The sequence below is a fragment of the Schistocerca serialis genome, chromosome 12 (assembly GCF_023864345.2).
Source record: "Schistocerca serialis cubense isolate TAMUIC-IGC-003099 chromosome 12, iqSchSeri2.2, whole genome shotgun sequence".
Classification (NCBI taxonomy): domain Eukaryota; kingdom Metazoa; phylum Arthropoda; class Insecta; order Orthoptera; family Acrididae; genus Schistocerca; species Schistocerca serialis.
The window spans coordinates 16639668-16662098 of NC_064649.1; the positions used below are offsets into that span (position 1 = coordinate 16639668).

Below are 22431 nucleotides of genomic sequence, written 5' to 3' on the forward strand. Positions count from 1 at the left end.
TTCATTATTAAACCTACTCCTGCATTACCCCTATTTGATTTTGTGTTTATAACCCTGTAGTCACCTGACCAGAAGTCTTGTTCCTCCTGCCACCGAACTTCACTAATTCCCACTATATCTAACTTCAACCTATCCATTTCCCTTTTTAAATTTTCTAACCTACCTGCCCGATTAAGGGATCTGACATTCCACACTCCGATCCGTAGAACGCCAGTTTTCTTTCTCCTGATAACGACATCCTCTTGAGTAGTCCCCGCCCGGAGATCCGAATGGGGGACTATTTTACCTCCGGAATATTTTACCCAAGAGGACGCCATCATCATGTAATCATACAGTAAAGCTGCATGCCCTCGGGAAAAATTACGGCTGTAGTTTCCCCTTGCTTTCAGCCGTTCGCAGTACCAGCACAGCAAGGCCGTTTCGGTTATTGTTACAAGGCCAGAACAGTCAGTCATCCAGACTGTTGCCCTTGCAACTACTGAAAAGGCTGCTGCCCCTCTTCAGGAACCACACGTTTGTCTGGCATCTCAACAGATACCCCTCCGTTGTGGTTACACCTACGGTACGGCTATCTGTATCGCTGAGGCACGCAAGCCTCCCCACCAACGGCAAGGTCCATGGTTCATGGGGGGGGCACGAAATATTGAAAACCAAATTTGTTTGTCCATATACTGAAACTGGTCTGGGTTCCAGGATAGCATTTTAGTAATAGAGCTTCCACTAATTTCTGTGTCTTTCAGTTTGCCTTTACTTTGCTGTCTAACCTTTCATTATCTCTGGACTGAAGCTGGCATGACCGCTCACCAATGCCCTATTTTTGATCACCTATTGTCTTATCTGTTCCTCCTTTCTAACCTTCCCATACTTATCCCTCTGTACTCCCTGAGGAAGAATCATATAATTTGCAAAAACTAGGTATAATTGTGTCTATTTCTATGTGTGTCTATTTGCAATACTTGAATTGATTAATTTATTATCACATCAAGGTCTCTTAATAACCATATGATGAAAATTAAACATTTTGGCAATCAGTTGCCATCTTCAGAAATGATTGATCCACTGACATCTTGCTCATGAGATACAAAAATTCCAAACAACGAATAAAATATGTCAATGAATCGTGTGTCATGTCATCACAAAGTCACATAGTAAAAACTTAAGCAACAGTGAAAATAATGAGAGTTAAAAAACTTCACAAAAATTAAAAAACAACTTAAAAAAATAAGTAATATTAAAAAGGTGTGCATACACCTGAAGATAATAATAAAGTAGATGCAGCAGTTAAGTACAAAAGTGAGCACATACCGTGTCTAAATATACGATAGCAGAGACTGTTACTCTTTACTGGAAGCATTCTGTTTTACATTTGCTGTCTGCACGTACGTGTGCACGCTATCAGAACTGGCATGTCCATTGCTATATAATTAGATACATTATGAGATGTTGGCACCTACAGCTCTTGAGAATGGCCTGTGAGGCCAAAACTGGCCAGTCAGGTGAATCTAAATAGAGTAAACACGTGTAAACAATAGCTAAGGTGAAACCATAAGACGGCCTTTAAATATTATTACTTTTTTGGTAGGTCAGGGTATATTAGTGTATCACAGCATGTTCTTAATACATTTTAGTCCAAAATTACTAAAAAGAGGCACAAATTACATCCATTTCTTGAAGACATGCTGACACTGTGATTAACAGCTTTCTTCAAGCAGATGCTTGAACATGTGTTTATTCACTGAACTAGAAAAAAATTAAGTATTAGAAAGGAAAACGCTACCTAGTGTTCTGCAAAATTATAGTTATTTGGTCACGAACCATCTTTTGGATTCTCGGGCCACTTTTGGGTGAGAAATGATTGTCACAAGCACAGATAAATACGATATTATTTGTACAGAATATACGAAAATGGAGTGTTTGCGTAGAAAACATCATATTTTTTATCATCTAGATATAATTACATAACCTGAAAAGGGGGAAGAGAGTTTTTATGCTGAGACACATTATCAACTGATGAGAAATAAGGTGAATTTACAGTCTGAGCCTGGTATTTATAATAGAAACTTAATTTAATGAAGGGGAAAAAGGAAACTGACCATGATCTTTTAATACTAAGCTGGCATTCTGTATCATGTGTTTGTTGATTTCCATTAGGGTCATCTTTCTGCTTAAAATATTGAAAGTCAACAAACATATGACACAGAATGTCAGGTTAGTATTATATAATCAGACTCAGTTTGCTTTTCCTCCTTTGTTAAATTAAGATAGAGTGTAAATCCATCTTATTTTCATCAGTAGTTAATATATCTTCACATAAAAACTTCCTTTCACCCTTTTTTAGTTTATGTAATTATTTGTGTGTGTCACTGTATCTTCTGTACACATACGTACATTGCACTTCATGTTTATCTGTTTTTGCGATCTTCAGTTGTTACTTGAAGATGACCTGAGAAGCCGAAAGCCGATTTGTGACAAAATAAATATAATTTTGGTGTACATTAGGAAGCGTTGTTCTTTTTAATATTATTATCATACTCTGCCAAGCACCGATGCAAAAGTCAGTTAACCCTTCGCTGCTGTGGGTGTGTACACACATCCTGCTACGCTGCTCTGAAGGTGTTGTTGACATGTATATATGCATACATGCTCCTCTTGGATTTTTCTACAGTGCTATGGACATCTGAATGAATTGTGAGTCGCCAACCTCTTACTGCTGCAGATGAGTTACTTCCATATCTCGGAAAATAAAAAACTTTTGGGTATTTATCATACAACATATGTGCCTCATTACATGCTCTCATTTGCAGAAAACCATGTTTCAGTATCTTGAATTGCATGAGAGGTGATTATTGTTATGGCTGTATGATTTGTGATGATACGCAGGGATGTGAATGAGCATGTCATGCGCGGCTGTACTTCATATATGAAACAAAAATTTTTTTCAGGTGACTGTTAACAGCATGAATATACTTGGAGAAATCCGTGATAACTCACTGTGCTGTCTAATGATATATTTATCCACAACTGGTTTCAATTATGGACCATTTTCATGGTGTAAAAATTTCTATTGTGACACCTTTGTATGTCATACATGCTATTTAACCAGAAAAGTATACACTGTTCTTGACCTGAAAATTTTAAAATAATACTTAATTGCTCAGGCAATGTTGCTGTGCACTTACTTCTGTTAGATTTTTTTCTTGTTTTCACTGTTTCCTGCTTGCTTAAGCTGGTATAATGGTGTTAAGTATCATTTTAATGTTTTCAAGTTAACAGTGGTGTACACAGTTCTTGTTAAATAACACTTAAGGCATGTGAAGTTGTTACAATCGATATTTTTCCACTATGAAGGTGGTCCATGATCGAAACCAGTACTGAATAAATACATTGTAAGACAGCACACTGTGTTGTTATGCATTTCTCCGAGCTGGATATATATAACCTAATAACGAAATGAGACATCCTTCTGCTCTCCATTTTAAATAAAATTTTGGTATCTTATTTATATTTCATTCACTGCAATGTATGAGCTAAAATCAACCACATGCAAAATTTATGCGATGCTTTTTTACCTCTGCAAAATCTTTACAATTTTGTGCAATGTTTTACTTAATTTGATGCTGAAATTCAGTTTTTTAGTGAGTGAAGGTATAGGACTGTAAGAAATGCAAAAATCAACCCTTTTCACCTAATAGTTTTCAAAAAATTGGATGATAAGTATTTCATGTTGGCCAGAATGCCATTGCCCAGTACAGGCATCAGCATTTGGAGGCCATTGCAGCCTTAGTGTAGTAGCCTCAGTACGGAATGCAGAGTTTGTCTTTAGCAGCCTGTGTTGTACTGACCAAAAGCTTTGGCAAAATGACTTATTTCCAACAAAGACATTATTACGTAACTGGAATAGCTATTTAATCAAACTGGAAACAGCAGTTGCATATGCCGTATGTCAAGATGAGGAGCACACTGGACAAAATAATGACTTGTTATTCATCTCTGCGTGCAGGAAGGGGTATGCCACGCAGGTACCAAGGCGTGCAAGGCAGTGTTCCTGGGCAACACGGGCCGCATCCTGACTACGGGCTTCTCCCGCCACTCGGACCGGCAGTATGCCGTGTGGAGCCAGAGTGACCTGTCCCAGCCGCTCTGCATAGAGACCATCGACAGCTCCTCGGGGGTGCTGTTCCCCTACTACGACCACGACACCCGTGTGCTGTTCCTCGCAGGCAAGGTGTGTTGCAAAACGAATTTTATTTTGACCCCCACCTCTGTATAACTACTGCAGTGTACATCCATTTGAACCTGCTTACATATTCATCCCTTGGTTCCCCTCTGCAATTTTTACTCCCCAGACTTCCTTCCACTAACAAATTGACAATTCCTTAATGTCTCAGAATGTGTCATGTCAACCAGTCTACATCTACATCTGTACTCTGTGAACCACTGTGAAGTGCAGGGCAAAGGGTACATTCTATTATGCCAGTTATTAATGTTTCTTCCCGTTCCATTCACAAATGGAACATGAGAAGAATGGTGGTTTAAATGCATCTTTGCATGCTGTAATTAATAATTTTCTCCTCACAATCCCTATGTGAGCAATGCATAGAGGGTTTTAGTATATTCCCAGACTCATCATTTAAAACCGGTTCATGAAACTGAGGCTTTCTAAGGATAGTTTGTGTCTGTCTCAAAGTTCCTGCCACTTCAATTCCTTTAACATCTCCGCGACACTCTCACACAAGTCAAACAAATCTGTGACCATTAGTGCTGCTCCCGCTGTATACATTAAATATCACTGTTAGTCCTCTTTGATACGAGTCCCATATACTTCAGCCAATTTTCCAGAATGGGTTGCATGTGTGATGTGTAAGCAGTCTCCTTTTTAGACTGATTGCATTTACCCAGTATTCTATCAATAAACCGAAGTCTACCGCCTGCTTTACACATGACTGAGCCTATGTGATTATTCCATTTCACATCCCCACAAAGTGTTACCCTAGGTATTTGCATGTGTTCACCCATTCCATTTGTGCTTCATTGATATTGTAGTCATAGGAAGTGAAGTGCACAATTTTACATTACTGAACATTTAAAACCAGTTGCCAATCTTTACACCACTTTGACATCTCATCAACATCTGACTGAATATTTGTACAGCTTCTTTCAGACAGTACTTCATTATGGATAACTGCATCACATGCAAAAAGTCTGAGATTACTGTTAATATTGTCTACAAGATCATTAATATAAAACACGAACAGCAATGGTCCCAACACACTTCCCTGGGACACACCCAAAGTTACTTCCACTTCTAACCCTTCTTTTAGTCTGGATGTGCCATAAATTTTCTTTTTTTACCCAATGAGATTCATTAACTCCTCATTATCTATGTAATCTACCCACCTAATTCTCATTGTTACTCTGTAGCACCTATTGCATTCCAGCCTGAACTGCTTATAATCCATATTTGTCTTCCATAGAAGACTACATTCCAGACAAATACATTCAGGAAATATTTCCTGATACTTGAATTTGTGTTCAGTGTTGACAAATGGACCTCTTTTTTATTTTATTTTTATTATTTTTTCTCTGCAGGAATGCTTTTCTTGCTACAGTCAGTCTGCATATCTTATGCCCTATACTTCAACCATAGTCAATCAGTTTTCTACTCTGATAGCGAACGTCGTCAACTACTTTTAATGTTTTATTTCCTAATCTGATTCCCCTCAGCATTACCTGATGAAATTCAACTACTTTGCATTAACTTTGTTTTGTATTTTTTGATGTCCTCCTCATACTCTTTTAAAAAAAACTATCCATTCTGTCAACAGCTCTTCCAAGGTATTTTCTCTCTGACAATATTACAATGTTATCAGCAAACATTACAGTTTTTATTTCTTCTCACTGAACTTTAATTTCCTTTACAAATTTTTCCTTGTGTCTGTTCACTGCTTCTTTAACATACATGCTGAATACTATGAGACATGTACTAAAACACTGTCCCATTCCATTATTAAGTACTACCTCTAAAGGGCACCCGTACAGTAGTTTTGGATGGGGACGACAAGACTTGGGGCACGGAGTATTTTTAACATTTTGCAGGATAAATGGCATCTTTCAAATAGCCATTAAAAAGATCTAGTTTCGACCCTGTTAAGTACCTGCATAATACCAACTTTTCAATCAATTAACCCATTGGTTTATACAGCTGGCTCACAGCCTGCTGCAGGTTTCAAGTCTGTTATTACAGTGCCGGCTGTAAGATGGGCCGTGCAGCTATGCCTTCTTCTTAGTGTTTCTTCTTTTCTGTCAATAGATGGCACAACATGTTATATAACATTGGAAGGCTGAGAAATCTATTTAGCGATGCATAACATACTCAATTTGTCTCGAAATTTTGTGAGTTACAAGCAATCTGTTTTGAGGGTTTTTCGGCAGCTGTGTAGTAGCAAGCAATGCCATACTATAAAAAAAAAAAAAAAAAAAATTCTCAGACAAGGAAATCAAAACTCTGTTGAATAAATGTGACAGTGATGTGACAAAGGATATAAGAAAATTTTCTCTTACTTGATGGACATTTGGTTTTTCAGTTCATATGTTCTACTAAACAAAGCGACAGGGAAAAAAAAACCTTGTTTCAATCAGTTTAGAATTCAGCTGGCAGGGAATATATTAGGTCTGCCAGGCTACTCTAGACCTGGACAAGCCAGGTCCACAGGAACGACTAAATGTATTGGTTACTGTCACTGAACACTAGTACTTGTATCACTTGATACAATACAGAATGATAGTCTCATATCAGTGTACAGTTGACTGTAAATTTTGATATATGTTACTGGCTTCTAAACCAACTCTTGCTTCTCGATCTGAAGTAAGATGATGCTGTTCTTGTAGTAGGTGGCAATTACAGAGGGGGGCAGAGTGGCGCTGCACTGTGACGTAAGTAATCTTCCAGTTGTTGCGCGCCTATGCTGACGCCTCTCGTTCATTGCTGTGTCGGGCAGCAACAGTTCTCACTTGCGATTCTGTTGTGAGGTACCAACTTTGACATGGGGACTTGTTCTTCAGATGATCCCATAGTTCTTTCTTAAGATTTTTTTTTCAGTAGCATGTTCAGTCCAGCCTGAGAACAGAAGCAAAATCAGAAAAAATATAGATGTGATCTCTCTCTGCACTGTTGTTGTTGTTGTGGTCTTCAGTCCTGAGACTGGTTTGATGCAGCTCTCCATGCTACTCTATCCTCTGCAAGCTTCTTCATCTCCCAGTACCTACTGCAACCTACATCCTTCTGAATCTGCTTACTGTATTCATCTCTTGGCCTCCCTCTACGATTTTTACCCTCTACGCTGCCCTCCAATGCTAAATTTGTGATCCCTTGATGCCTCAGGACATGTCCTACCAACCGATCCCTTCTTCTGGTCAAGTTGTGCCACAAACTTCTCTTCTCCCCAATCCTATTCAATACTTCCTCATTAGTTATGTGATCTACCCATCTAATCTTCAGCATTCTTCAGTAGCACCACATTTCGAAAGCTTCTATTCTCTTCTTGTCCAAACTATTTATCGTCCATGTTTCACTTCCATACATCGCTACTTTCCATACAAATACTTTCAGAAATGAGTTCCTGACATTTAAATCTATACTCGATGTAAACAAATTTCTCTTCTTCAGAAACACTTTCCTTGCCATTGCCAGTCTACATTTTATACCCTCTCTACTTTGACCATCATCAGTTATTTTGCTCCCCAAATAGCAAAACTCCTTTACTACTTTAAGTGTCTCATTTCCTAATCTAATTCCCTCAGCATCACTCGACTTAATTCGACTACATTCCATTATCTTCGTTTTGCTTTTGTTGATGTTCATCTTATATCCTCCTTTCAAGACACTATCCATTCCATTCAACTGCTCTTCCAAGTCCTTTACTGTCTCTGACAGAATTACAATGTCATCGGCGAACCTCAAAGTTTTTATTTCTTCTCCATGGATTTTAATACCTACTCCGAATTTTTCTTTTGTTTCCTTTACTGCTTGCTCAATATACAGATTGAATAACATCGGGGAGATGCTACAATCCTGTCTTACTCCGTTCCCAACCACTGCTTCCCTTTCATGTCCCTCGACTCTTATAACTGCCATCTGGTTTCTGTACAAATTGTAAATAGCCTTTCGCTCCCTGTATTTTACCCCTGCCACCTTTAGAATTTGAAAGAGAGTATTCCAGTCAACAGTGTCAAAAGTTTTCTCTAAGTCTACAAATGCTAGAAACGTAGGTTTGCTTTTCCTTAATCTTTCTTCTAAGATAAGTCGTAAGGTCAGTATTGCCTCACGTGTTCCAGTATTTCTACTATTATAAAATAGTAATGCTTTTCTTTTGATAATCTATAATTTGACTTCATGTTATCTATGGTTATGGAAATGTGTGAACTCTGGCTGTATTTTTTTTAAATGTGTGAAATAATGTAAACTGCTTCAGTTACTTTTTATTGGTATTTATTAACATGATGTGTTTCAGCAGCAAGTTGCCAATGCTGTCAACAAGAATGTAGTAGTAATGAAGATATAAATGTATTAAGCCAGTTGAATATGGGTGAAAACCCAAAATGTGTTGTGACATAAATAAAATTATATAAAATAGTAGCTGGCTGTATTTCTTAAAGCTACTTAATCTGTAGCCATGGTGACCGTCACTCAGAAATTAATCTAATTTTGGCTTTATTTGCAGGGAGATGGCAACATCAGGTACTACGAGGTGGTTGACCAGGCCCCATGGCTGCATTATTTGAACCAGTTCCTGTCTGGATCTCCCCAGGTGAAGAACTGGAAAAAAATTGACTTTACAAATCCTGCTTTGGCCAAAACTTGTAGATTAATTTTGCACAGTGAACAGTTTCTTGTGTAATAACTGGTTTAAAAGTTCACTGGCCATTTTTTTTTTTTTTTAAATCTAATTTGACCTCATTTGCGTGAGAAGCATTCTTTTACGGAATAGTTTATTTTGATAACTCTGTGTACTAGAAAATTTTAGACTACTTTATGTTCTTATTATAACACTCAACACACAATACACAGTCCAGTCTCATTACTGTGACCACCTGGCAAAAGTCTAAATAGCCACCTTTTGTAGTGTGGACAAGTTGAAAGAGTGTCAGTGAGTTTCTGGAAGATACCAAAAGTGACGTGGAGCCAAACCAATGCCAGTGCCGTGGCCAGCTACAGTAGGTTTCTCGGTTGAGGGCCCACGATGCAAACATTCCAGTCGCGATGGTCCCACAGATACTCAATTGGTTTTAAATCCGGGGAGTTTGGTAAGGGTCGACATTATTTTGTGTCGATCCACGGAGCGTAAAATGCGAGTCGTGCGAAAAGATCACCTGTTGCCACCCATTGGACGTCCAGTTGTAGTATTGACATGCAAATTCCATCCTTCGTTCCATCCAGTGAACAGCAGTGGCCTTGGGTGCATAAACCAGGTGCCTGCTGTGGAGGTCCATATGCAGCAACAATCACTGAGGAGACAGTATTGGGGGCCCACCTAGTTCATCTGGGCGGTCAGTTGATCAACAGTTGCACCACTGTTTGACCATAAGTATCTTTGCACTCATCATTCACGTCTGCCTCTTATGGCCTGTGCTTCACTGCAGTTGCCTCGGCGCCAGTTTTGCATAGCGCTTTTTTGCACAGCATACTTCAATCGCAGCTACATGCAAACAGTTTACAAACTTGGCCATTTTTGAAAATGCTTGCATCCTTGCCCAGAAAGCCAATGATCGTGCCCTTTTTGATGTCAGATGAACTGCTCCATTTCCGCATTATGGCAATGACTGCACCGTTTTCCATATCACCCATGACACGCTTTATATACCCTCCATTGCTAGTGCTGCCACATGCCATCTGTGAGTGGTTATTGTATATTGGTGTCAAATGTAGGTGGTGGTCTCACGAATGTGATTGGACCCTGTACATCAAATTACCACTCTCATCCTGATCGAAACAAAGTATGAATATTACATATAAATGAACTGACCTGACACTACTAAACAACTTTCATCCTTTCCTCTAGTCCCTAACAGTGTGCCAGACTGTGTGCCACCAACCAGTGTTATGAAGTGTTGACCAGTTATTGTATAACACTCTCCAATGTTATGACCCCACTAGGTAAGGAGCTTATAGGCAAAAAATTAAACAACACAAGGAAAATTAATGTAGAACTGATTTCTGCTCTTTCTAGTTTTGTTCATCAGCTCTGATGTGGAATGTTCACAGGATGAATCGACACAAGCTTCACTTCTTCCTGCTGTTATGCAAGACATTCTTTATTTTTTCTAATGAATGGAAGCTTATTTCCTTACGAATGATGTAGCAGTAATGATGTCATGATGAGTAAAGGAAAAAAAAATGAATATTACTACACTTCAGTATATCAGATCTCTCTGAACTTAAAAGTTTATCATTAAAATAGTCATGAAGTCATGAAGTATGTATGTACACTTCTGGCCTTTAATTTCACGCCTTATGAAACACTGTCTTAATATGGCACTAGTACACTGGAGGTAAACGTAGACTGAAGATGGTGATTGAGATTATAATGAGGAACAGTGGCACATACACGTATCTAAGAATTGTTTTTGTTTCGATTTGTTGCAGCGTGGCTTGGGATTTATGCCAAAGAGAGGCTGTGATGTTCACCAGTGTGAGATTTTCCGGTTCTACAAGCTTCATGCAACAAAGGGGATGTGCGAGCCAATTTCTATGATAGTACCTCGCAAGGTAAGGTATGAGAAATTGCTGCTAGCAAAAAATTTCTGCTGTGCTTAGTCAATTAATTGCGTTATTGATGTATATATTTGGTATTTTCTGTTGTAACAATGACACATTAAGTTGCACATAGGCACAATTAAGACACTTACCCATAAACCTTCACCAGAAAAAGAGAAATACACACCATTCATTCACACTAGCAAGCACAGCTCATGCACACGACCACCAACTTCAGAACCTCATACCAGAATGCAGCTGTCGCGTGGAATGGAAACAGAACCTGGAGGTGGTGGGGAAGAGGAAGAGATAGCAGAAAACAGGTGTGGAGAGAGAGGAGTGTTGTCTGGCAGTGCGTACAGTGACTCTACTGCTGACAGGTGCAGCGTCGAGGGGTTGAGAGACAGGGAGAGCGGGAAAATGAAGTGAAAAGGAGAGTAGCAGGGAAAAAGTGCAGATATTTTGGTAGAAGGCAGCACACAAAGAAGGTGGGAGATGAAAATTGGGAAGAAGTGAAAGGACAGAGGGAGTGGAAACTGTTGGATGGAGGGTGTGGAGACAGTATGTTACCGTAGGTTGAGGCCGGTATAATTATGCGAGCGGAGAATGTATTTTAAGAGTTACTCCCATCTGTGCAGTTCAGAAAAGCTGGTTGTGGAGGGGAGGATCCAGATGGCTTGATTTCCATGCCTGCTTCATTATCTGAGCTGCCCGGATCCTTCCCTCCTCCACCAGCTTTTCTGAAATGCGCAGATGGGAGTTTTATGACACATTCTCTGCTTCTGTAATTAACCCGGCCCCAACCTGCGGTAACATACTGTACCCACACCCTCCACCCAACAGTTTCCACCAATCTCTTCTATCAGCTCCTCCACATTCTCATCTCCCACCGTTTTGTGTGCCACCCTCTGCCAATGCATCTGCCAATCTTTCCCTGCTCCTCTCCTTTTTCATTTCATTTTCCCCATCTCCCTGGCTCACAACCTCCTGTTGGCAGTCTAGTAAATGCACGCTCTGCCCACATGTACACTGCCCTTCCCCTTCTCTGCCCCATCCAGACTTTTGCTTCCATTCTGTGCGACAGTGGCATTCTGGTTTGAGCTGCCAGAGTTGGCGATTTTTTTGTGTGAGTGTGAGTGTGTGTGTGTGTGTGTGTGTGTGTGTGTGTGTGTGTGTGAGATGTGCTTGCTGGAGTGAATGAATGATGTGTGTTTCTCTTTCTTTTTCTGACAAAGGCCGTGGCTGAAAGCTTACATGTAAGTGTCATAATTGTGCCTGTCCGCAGGTTAAAGTGTCACCTTACATTACAGAAGGCTACAATTAGGCAAGCTTTCAGAGTCAGTGGCTCCTTCAGGCAGAAGGTTTGAAGGGAAAGGAAGAGGGATGAAGGAAAAGGGCTGGAGAGTCTAGGAAAGGGGGCAGATGTTGGAAAAGGCATTCAGTAATGTGGAGCAGGGGAGACTTACCGGGATTCTAATCCCGTCCGGTTAGTCTCACTTGACCTGCGGTTCTGATAACTTTTCTAAAGTCTGACTTTTTTTTTTTTTTTTTTTTTTTTTTTTTTTTTTTTTTTTTTTTTAAAAAAAGACCTCTCCAGTCCTTTTCCTTCTTCTCTATTCCTCCCCCTTCAACGCTTCTGCCTGAAGAAGTCACTCACACTGAAAGCTTGCCTAATTATAACCTTCTGTAATGTGTGTGTGTCCTGCCACCACTTGGTGACTAGATTTTTTATCTATACAGTTATGTTATATTTTCCTTAAATTGGTGATATTCCAATGTGGAGTTCCTATTGTTTGTAGTTTCTGTTGTAATATCCTTGTTGTATAAAGTTGATTCCTCGTTATTGGTAACTATTGGACCAGAGTTATTTTTATGTTGAGCAATGGAGCTATTGTGGAGATGGACAAATTTACTTAGAAACTGTCCTAGTTTCACAAAGCAGCTACTGCAATATGCCTACAGTTTTGCCTTTAAATTTGATTGTTTCTAAGATTTTGAGCTGACTCAAAACCAAGAATATTAATATTAGCAAAACATATATGTGTTATAAAATACTAGAATATTAACCAACAGGTCCCAGATCTACTCCAAACTGTGCCCACAGTTTTGGAAATTTGTGCTTGTTGTGGTGTCAGCATTGCTGCATCTAAATTAATATGAGAACAAATAGACATAGGTGACAGAAGTTGTCGGATACATCCTAATACTGTGTCTGGCCTAGTTTTACTTGCCATAGTGCAGCATCTCGACATAGCATGGACTCGACAAGGCATTAAAAATCCCTTGCAGAAATGGTAAGCTGTGATGCCTCCATAACTGCAAAAGTGTTGCTGATGCAGAATTTTGTTCACCAACTGACCTCTCAGTTACGTTGCATGAATGTTCGGTGGGATTCATGTCACGCGACCTGGGAGGCCAAATCATTCATGAGAATTGTCTGGAATGTTCTTCAAATCAATCACGAACAATGTTGGCTCGGTTACATAGCACATTGTTATCCATAAAAATGCCGTAGTTGATTAGGAACATTGTTGAAGTCCATGAACGTGGCTACAAATGGTCTTCAGGTAGCCGAACATAACCATTTTCAGTTGATGATCGGTTTGGTTGAACCATAGGATCCAGTCTGTTCCGTGTAAACACAGCCCACATCATTTTGACAACGTGGGTTCATGGCTTTGTGGGATCTGCACCACACTCAAACCCTGCCATTACCTCTTACCAACTGAAATTGGGACTCGTGTGACAAGGACACTGTTTTCCAGTCATCTGGGATCCCACCAATATGGTCAGGCGCCCAGGAGAGGCACAGCAGGTGATATCGTGTGTTAGCAAATGCAGTAGCTGCCATAGCCCATTAATGCCAAATTTTGCCACACTGTCCTAATGGATACATTTGACGTAAGTTCCACATTGATTTCCGTATTATTTCACACAATGTTGCTTGTCTGTTAGCAATGACAACTCTACGCAAACGCTGCTGTTCGAAGTTGTTAAGTGAAGGCCGTCTTCCACTGCATTGTCTGTGGTGGGAGGTAGTACCTTAAATTTTGTATTCTTATACTCTTGACACTGTGGATCTTCGAATATTGAATTCCTGACGTTTTCCGAAATGGAGCTCCCAATCATCTAGTCCCAACTGCTGTTCCGTGTTCAAAGTCTATTAATACCCATCATGTGGACATAATCTCATCAGAAATCGTTTCATATGAATAACCTAAGTACAAATGACAGCTCTGCCAATGTGCTGCCCTTAAGTACCTTGTGTACGTGACACTACCTCCATTTGTATATGTGCATAACGTTATCGTATGACATTTGTCACATTAGGGTTTAAGCTCTGTAAGGTGAGACAATTCACAGTTGACCATCTCTGGGCTCAACAATGAGTTATAAGGGTTCTTGTTTGAGAGCACACAAGCCAAGCTGTGAAAGTATAATTTTTATATGAATTTCTTGGCACTGTTTTGTTACTGCAATTCAATGGCAGCTTTCTACAAAAGGTATAGTAAACTATTAGAGCCATCTCAATATATTGTCCTTAGTGAAGTCCACCTGTCCAATCATCAAATAATATTGTGATAAAATCCACAATCGCAAGGAGAGTAGTAGTTATGAAGTGAGTGAAAAAGCGAACTTGAAACATCCTATATAATATCCATACTCAATACTTAAAGCAGTATACTATATATGGTAATTAAGGATAAGTACATTAAGTTTCTTCTGTTTCATTTAATTTTTATTTATTTCGTGGATCAAATGGGTTCAGTATTTAATAGCATTGGTGTGTGGGAAGGCTGTACTACGTATCCATCAGTAAAATAAAATAAGTATTTCAGTAAGCAAGAGCTTAATATTAGTCGCAGAGTGACATTGTTGTTCTCAAAGATAATGGACATTGCTAAATTTCAAACTGTATGTCTTTTTGGTTTTATGAATAACTACAGATATCCAAGTTAAACTGTGTGCTGTTCACAACAAGCATATTGCGTTTTAAAAATTACAATTTTGATTGAGAAGAGAATGTATGCCACAGGTGAGAGATAAGAGATTTTTACTAAGATTTGAAATTGGCAACTGAATAACAACAGTGGTTGTAATACATTTGTTAAATTTGGTTATAATTTCACTTTGGATTCAGCTGACTTTATGGCTGCTGGGAGCTTAGATCTATGTTCTTACCTGCAGTGTGCCTGCAATCGAAGGTGGTCATTGTGACCTTACCAGAACTAATGTGAAGAACTTCAGGTTTCTTTGATGGGGGAGATGTGGGACATTTCCTTGGGCTTGAAATGATGACACCAAATAAGATCAAGGTGACCTCCTTTGACTGCAGGGATCCTCTTCTTGTTGAGCTCCTCGTGCGTGGAATCACAGTCAATGCGCAGCACTGGGAAGACACTTTGCAGAAACTGCAGGATGCCATAAAGTCAAAATGCCCAGGAATACTTTGGGACACAATCGTCCTTTGGCATGATAACACCTGCCCCCACACTGCCAATTGGACAAAGGCTACAGTTCAACGTTTTGACTGGGAAACGTCATCCATATAGCCTGGATCTTCATTTTGACATCTTTGGCAACCTGAAGAAAGATATGTGTGAATGCCAGTTTGTTGGACACGGAATTTCAAAAGTGGGTGCAGTTGTGGATTCGGTATTGATTGAGAATGAGGCTGTGGCTAAGCTGTGTATCCACAGCATTCTTTCTTCCAGGAGTCCTAATCTTGCATGTTTTGCCGGAGGGCTTCTGTGACGTTTGGAAGGTAGGAGATACGGTAGTGGTACAAGTAAAGCCGTAAGGATGGGTCATGAGTCGTGCTTGGGTAGCTAAATTGGTAGAGCACTTGCCCATGAAAGGCAAAGGTCCTAAGCTCGAGTCTGGCCAGGAAGTTTCAGGAATTGATTGTCTTGGCTCACAGTGGGATAAAGATCTTAACGTGTGTGTGGTGATTACTTTTGAATTGAACCATTCCATGGTCCCATTGTGGCAGGTGTTCAGTTTTCATTTGAATGCCTCTTATATATATCAAACAACTCTGTTTGATTGGAGAATTAAGGAACAGAAACTGGATTTTGTCCAGCCAAAGTATTACAGAACAGTAATTAAAACATTCAAACAACGGAAAATCCAGGATGGAATGTAACAATATTATGAGAAGGAAAGTTGGTACTTACTGTACGCTGAGTCGCAGATAGGCACAATGAAAAGACTCCCATTCAGGCCTTTGTCAACAATACGCACACTTACACAGTACACACACTCACACTCCTGCAAATGCAACTCACACACACAACTGCAGTCTCAGCCAACTGAAACCACACTGTGAGCAGCAGCACCAGTGCATCATGGGAGAACCGAGCGAGGTGGTGCAGTGGTTAGCACACTGGACTCGCATTCGGGAGGACGACGGTTCAATCCCGTCTCCAGCCATCCTGATTTAGGTTTTCCGTGATTTCCCTAAATCGTTTGAGTCAAATACCGGGATGGTTCCTTTGAAAGGGCACGGCCGACTTCCTTCCCTAACCCGAGCTTGCGCTCCGTCTCTAATGACCTCGTTGTCGACGGGACGTTAAAACAGCACTAACCTAACCAGCATCATGGGAGTGGTGACTGGGTGGGGGTGAGGAGGAGGCTGGAGCGGGTAGGGAGGGGAGGGGAATAGTATGGCGGGGGTGGCAGATAGCGAAATGTTGCAGGTCAGACTGAGGACAGGTGGAATGTGAGGAAGGGAAGTAGCAGAAGAGGAGAGATATAAAAAGACTGGGTGTGGTGGTGGAATTATGACTGTGTAGTGCTGGAATGCGAACAGAGAAAGGGCTGGATGGGTGAGGACAGTGACTTACCAGAGGTTGAGGCCCGGAGGGTTACTGGAACGTAGGATGTGTTGCAGAGAAAGTTCCCACCTGTGCATTTCAGAAAAGCTGGTGTGGGTGGGAAGGATCCATGTGGCATAAGCTGTGAAGCAGTTATAGAAATGAAGGATATCATGTTTGGCAGCATGTTCAGCAGTAGAGTGGTCCACTTGTTTCTTGACCACAGTTTGTCAGTGGCCATCATGCAGACAGACAGCTTGTTGGTTGTCATGCCTATGTAGAATGCAGCACAGTGGTTGCAGCTTAGCTTGTAGACTACATGACTGGTTTCACAGGTAGCCCTGCCTTTGATGGGAGAGGTGATGTTAGTGACCAGACTGGAGTAGGTGGTGGTAGGAGGATGTATTGGATAGGTCTTGCATCTAGGTCTATTACAGAGGTATGAGCCATGAGGTAAGGGATTGTGAGGTGGGGTTGTGTAAGGATGGTCAAGTATATTGTGTAGGTTCGGTGAACAGTGGAATACCACTGAGGGAAGTGTGGGAAGGGTAGTGGGCAGAACATTTTTCATTTCAGGGCATGGCAAGAGGTAATCGAAACCCTGGTGGTGAATGTAATTCAGTTGCTCCAGTCCTGAGTGGTACTGAGTTACGAGGAGAATGCTTCTCTGTGGCTGGACTGTGTTTTGTGTTTTAAGCAAAACTTGTTATTGGAACTGAAATATTTTGACCTTGTGCTTTGACTTAATTACATCAAATGATTCAGAAGGCTTTTTTTAGTGTCAATCTGAAGGTGACAATTTCTCACGCTTTGCGGGATTTGTTTATGGAAGCATCCCTCTCCCCCCTTTGGTGTGTGTGTGTGTGTGTGTGTGTGTGTGTGTGTGTGTGTGTGTGTGTGTCTCACCCGTACATTTTATTCTCTACCCTCTCACCTTGAAGAAACTGCTTAAAAAATTACCAATACCACACACTAGCTCTTTTGTTCCATAGTTGCAAAATACCCTTTCCTTGTATTTGAGATTAGAGTGGAGTAGAGTAGAGTAGATTAGATTAATTTCATTTCAGTTTTCCTTCTACAGACCTGGAAAGAGATGATTCTAGAGATGATTCTTGTGGGTGTGGACAATGCCAGAAAGTGTAATGTAAAAACACAGAATATTTGAACATAATACTCACTACCCTGAGCATTTGTCAGGTGATTTTCAAGATATGCGATTACATTACAGTAAATTGAGACTGCTAATATTTACAGAATTAATACACTGTCAGAATGAAACATAGTTACACATTTTTAATAAATTTTTTTACACAAAATACCTGATCGTGACTGTTCTGACCAAGTACTGCCAAAACTGAAATTTAGCAGACATTTTTACTTAAGTTGGTCTAACAGTCCCCGTCAAAATATTCATCTATATAGTAGAAGAAGTTGCGTATCAAAAAGTCTGTCAAACTCTGTTTGAATTTTGCTTTATCTGACACCAACTTTTGAACTGCTGTTTGTAGATATTTAAATAGAGAGAATTTATAATTGCACTAGGATAGAGTATGACGAGAGTGGGGACTGAAGTAATGTTGGCACTATTTTTCAGAGCGACCAGTTCCAGGATGACCTGTACCCGGACACGGCAGCTCCAACACCGGCGCTCTCTGCTCAGGAGTGGCTGAGTTTCAAGAACAGGAACCCGGTGCTGATGTCAATGAAGACAGGTGAAAAGTCAACAAAAGCCGCCGAAGACACAGTGTGCCCTTTCCAGGACTGTAAAGGTAGCTCACAACTGCACACGCACGCTACCACTCGTACTGGAGGTGGCGGAGTGTCGACGGGTGGCTGAGGTGTCTCGTCTTTCATGTCCTGTCGTGGGCTTCTCTCCACTTTTGTGAAGTTGTTTTGTACCCGGTTTTGGTAGGTGGGGGTTGTGTCGAGCAGTTGTCGCATCTCCAAATCCGTCTGTGCCCTGTCTGTATTTAATCGGTCTGCTTTCTCCTATAGGCAGTTTATATCAGTTTAAGATCCTGTACTGTTTATTATGTTTTTCATTGGTGTGGAGTGTGATATCTTTGTAGCAGTGAGTATTAATTAGAAAATTATATCTTTTTCTGTGTGAGGCTTAGATTATTGGAAACATTCAAATGATGTGATAACTGGTACAGTGTGTCGTAGAAAATTGTTGGCTGAAACACCATCAAACAGTTTTTAGCTTTTTATTAATATCTGTCATTTAAGTGACATGGACAAGACTACTGCTGTGAGTTATTGTTGCCATGATCTTCAGTTCAGACTGCTTTGATGCTAGTCTATCGTGGGCTGTTCTCGCCATGCCTGCATAACTGAGGCAATTTGCAAAGTGTGTCCAGAAATTAATTGTTTAACAATCGAAAAGACAATATATTTCCAAAAAATTTACAGATTCACATATATATGTCCGACACTATTTTTTCATGTAGTCACCTTTCTTTTCGATACAGTTAGTGTGGCGAGGAGTGCGCTTTCTGATACCTGCCTCAAAAAATCCTCCCACCGCCTCTTAGCCCATTATTTGACACCACTCTGGACCTCGTGGTCGACAGAAAACCTTTTTCCACCCATGAACAAGTTAACAAAAAATGACCAATGTTTGAAAATATAAAAATTGAATAGATAAAAATTACTCGCCAAGTGATGGCACGAGCAACCACACTTGAATGATGTGGAAATGTGCAATCTTTCAAAGCCAGTGACTCCTTTTTCTGGAAGAAGGATTAAAGGAAAAAGAAGAGAGATGAAGGAAAAGGGCTGGTGAAGTTTAGGAAATGGAGAGAGTTCAGAAAAGTTGCCCAGAACCCTGGGTCAGGAGAGACGTACAGGCTGGGACGAGAAGGAAGTACTGATTATTGGGGACTGCACTGAACGAGATTTGAAAACCTCAGAGCTTAAAGGTGGAAGATTGGATAATACACAAGACAGAGGTTACATTGCATACAGTGGATGTGAGGGGCAGGGGAAATAGACAGGTCAGAAAATAAAAGATATAGAAAATTAAAAGGTAGTGAAGAAAGGAATAGTTGGTGAGCAGAAATACTGAGACCACATAAATTAACACCAGGAGGGCGGTAAGAACTGAGGACAAATAACACCTGTTCCCGCATGTGGAATTCTGAGAAGCTGGTGTCAGGAGGGAGAATCCAGATGACAAGATGAAACAGGTACTTCAGTCAAGACTGTCGTGTTGCAGAGCATGTTCTGAAATAGGATACTGTGTCCGTACCCGTTTGTCTAACTGATAACTTTGTGGTAGTCACACTAGTAAAGAAGGCTGAAGAGTGTTTACGTAACAGCTGGTACATATTGTTATGACTACCACCTAGTTATCAGTTAGGATGAATGGCCATCCTCAGAGGCTGTGTACTGATAGTAAATACTACCCTGGTACAGAACACACTGTACAACATGACAGTCATGACTTTGATACCTGTTTCACCACACATACAATGTGACACCAGTTTCTAAGAACTGTGTAGGTGAGAACTGGCATTACAACTGTGCTTGGTTGTCACCATCTTCCTCACCTAGATGTGCGTCAGTTTATGTATTACCAGAATTTCATTTTAGTATCCTACCTATTCCTTTTCTTCACTCCCCTTTTCTTTGTCTAAACTCTGTCTTGCCAATTATCCTATCCTCCAGCTTTAAGCTCTCAGGTTTTCAAATCTCATCCAGTACAGGTACTAACAATCAGCATTTTATTCTCATCCTGTTTGGTAAGTCTCCTCTGACCCGGAGTTCTAGGCGACTTTTCTAAACCTTACCAGTCTTTTTTCTTTGTCTCTTGTCTTTCTCCTTCAACCCTTCTGCCAGAAGGAGCCATTGGCTCCAAAAGCTTACATTATACTTGTTTTCTCCCGTACAAAACTTCAAATAGATGAAAAGATGAAAGTGCCGTATCAGATTTGTGAGCAGGGTGCTTGATGATGTCCCAAATACCTGAATCCAAGAGTTGGCTGTGCGGAGGAGTGCATTTTCATGCAGCAAGTGCATTTCCTTTGTTGACATTTACCTTCTTTTGTCCAGTATCACCCCTTTCTTTCTTTCTTTCTTTTTTTTTGTAGGGCTTTGCAGTACTGTACAACATTGTCTTCCCATGGGGCAAAAATTCACTGAACAGAATCCCTTTGTGATCTGAAAAGACAGAGCTCATTATTTTTCAGGGCGAAACAGTTTTTTCAATGTTTGCTTGCTTTTGCTGTTTTGCCTCAAGAGTGTAACAGACCACACTAGTTTTGTGGTCAGGCACATTAGTCAAAGAATTATTTATCTTCCAGTTCAAGGGGCTCTTGAGGTTAGTGTGGAGATGCAATTCTGTTGACCCGTTTTTTATGTGAGTTGCTTTGATACAACCTCTGACATGGTTTTCAGAAACAGGGTTTCAGTAATGATTTCATGCAAAAGAGGTCTGGATTTCTGGAAACACTGCATTCATCTCGTGTCAGAGTCAATCGCTGGTCATCACAAATCGTGTACTTGATCTGGTTCACCATCTCATCAAGACACTATAATAAGAGTTCAGTAGACTGAGACAAATGTGTGTACCTTCTGCTGCCAACACCTTGTTCTGGTAGGCATTGTTGCCAGCTTTGTCCAAAAAAAATCCCTTTTAGGGTTAGATGCTCATAACTCTTACTTTCTGGACATGCCTCGTACATCCTCTTCAACCTTTTCGTCATAATCAAACTCTGGTTTTCCTTCACAATTTTTTCAAGGCAGAAAAAAAAAATTAGAAGTTTGGGTGGAAGAAAGGGAAAGAAGACAATATGAGGAAACGAGGAAAAGGTGGAGTACTAAACACACACACACACACACACACACACACACACACACACACACACACCACACTCTCACCACGCATGTGCACACGTGTGTGTGTGTGTGTGTGTGTGTGTGTGTGTGTGTGTGTGTGTGTGTGTTCTGGAATATATTCTTTGCTATTGTGTGGAGAAATTATATATATTATATATTTAACATATGAGGTGGAAGCCACACCCCCAGAAAGTCTTCCCACCTGTTCTTTTGACGCAGCTGTTTTGTGCACAGGTAGGCATTCATCCGAAAGAGAGCTTCCTGTTTTTTGTTGTCCTGTATGGTCAGCCACGCACACTTCCTGTCTCAGGACAGGACACACACACACACACACACACACACACACACACACACACACACACACACACACACACAGTTAGCACATGGGCTTGTATTTGGTAAATGAAGCAAACCAACACAGCTGTGACGTGTTTGAGATTTCCAGTGGTGTGAATGTGCTGAGGTGTACATTATTTATGCATTAATTCTTGTTTCCTTAAGTAGTTTCAGGTGAAAGCGAAATTTGAGAGGCTACACCCACCTTCACGTTTGGTAACTAGCGTAGGCCGTAAGTTCATTTTGCAAGTGTGAAATAATACTACTTTTTTTAAAAACTTTGATTGTGCTGTTTTTCTGAAATTAACATTTCGAGTAAAATTCTACACTGAAGGATTTGCAGGCCATTCACGATGATTGAGGTACTTTGTCTAACTGCATCTTCTTCAAGCATGTAAACAATTGTTTGTAATATGACATCAGTATTGAACTGAACAGGAAGTGGAATAGGTTCCCTTTTAAATAACTGAGAACAAATAGTTACCACTTACATTTATTGACAGACTGAATATCATTTGTTCCTGAATGGCTTCCTGCTCAACAATTTTCCTTTCATCAGTATCTGTTATACACTGGACAATAGTTCCTGTAACATCCTGATTGATTCCATGATGTCTCAGATGTCCTCGGTTATCTAGCATGTGTATGGATTTAGGTAATCTGTAGAATTCAGTCTAGATAACGTCT

At 40.4% G+C, this 22431-nt stretch overlaps 1 protein-coding gene and 1 non-coding gene across 4 annotated transcripts in view; both read left to right on the top strand.

Moving 5' to 3' along the window:
• The window catches only part of LOC126428056 (coronin-2B-like), a 126030-nt gene that overhangs the window by 61817 nt on the left and 41782 nt on the right, over nucleotides 1–22431 (top strand). For 2 of the 3 annotated variants that reach the window (XM_050089932.1, XM_050089930.1), the window contains 4 exons: nucleotides 4001–4225; nucleotides 8721–8807; nucleotides 10643–10765; nucleotides 18164–18338. In XM_050089932.1, the coding sequence (XP_049945889.1) occupies nucleotides 4001–4225; nucleotides 8721–8807; nucleotides 10643–10765; nucleotides 18164–18338 (610 nt within the window). The remainder of the gene's footprint in view (nucleotides 1–4000; nucleotides 4226–8720; nucleotides 8808–10642; nucleotides 10766–18163; nucleotides 18339–22431) is intronic. The other variant, XM_050089931.1, reaches the window with a different exon arrangement.
• Nucleotides 16114–16186, top strand: Trnaa-cgc (transfer RNA alanine (anticodon CGC)). Its single transcript has one exon. It is a non-coding gene; the product is annotated as a tRNA-Ala (tRNA).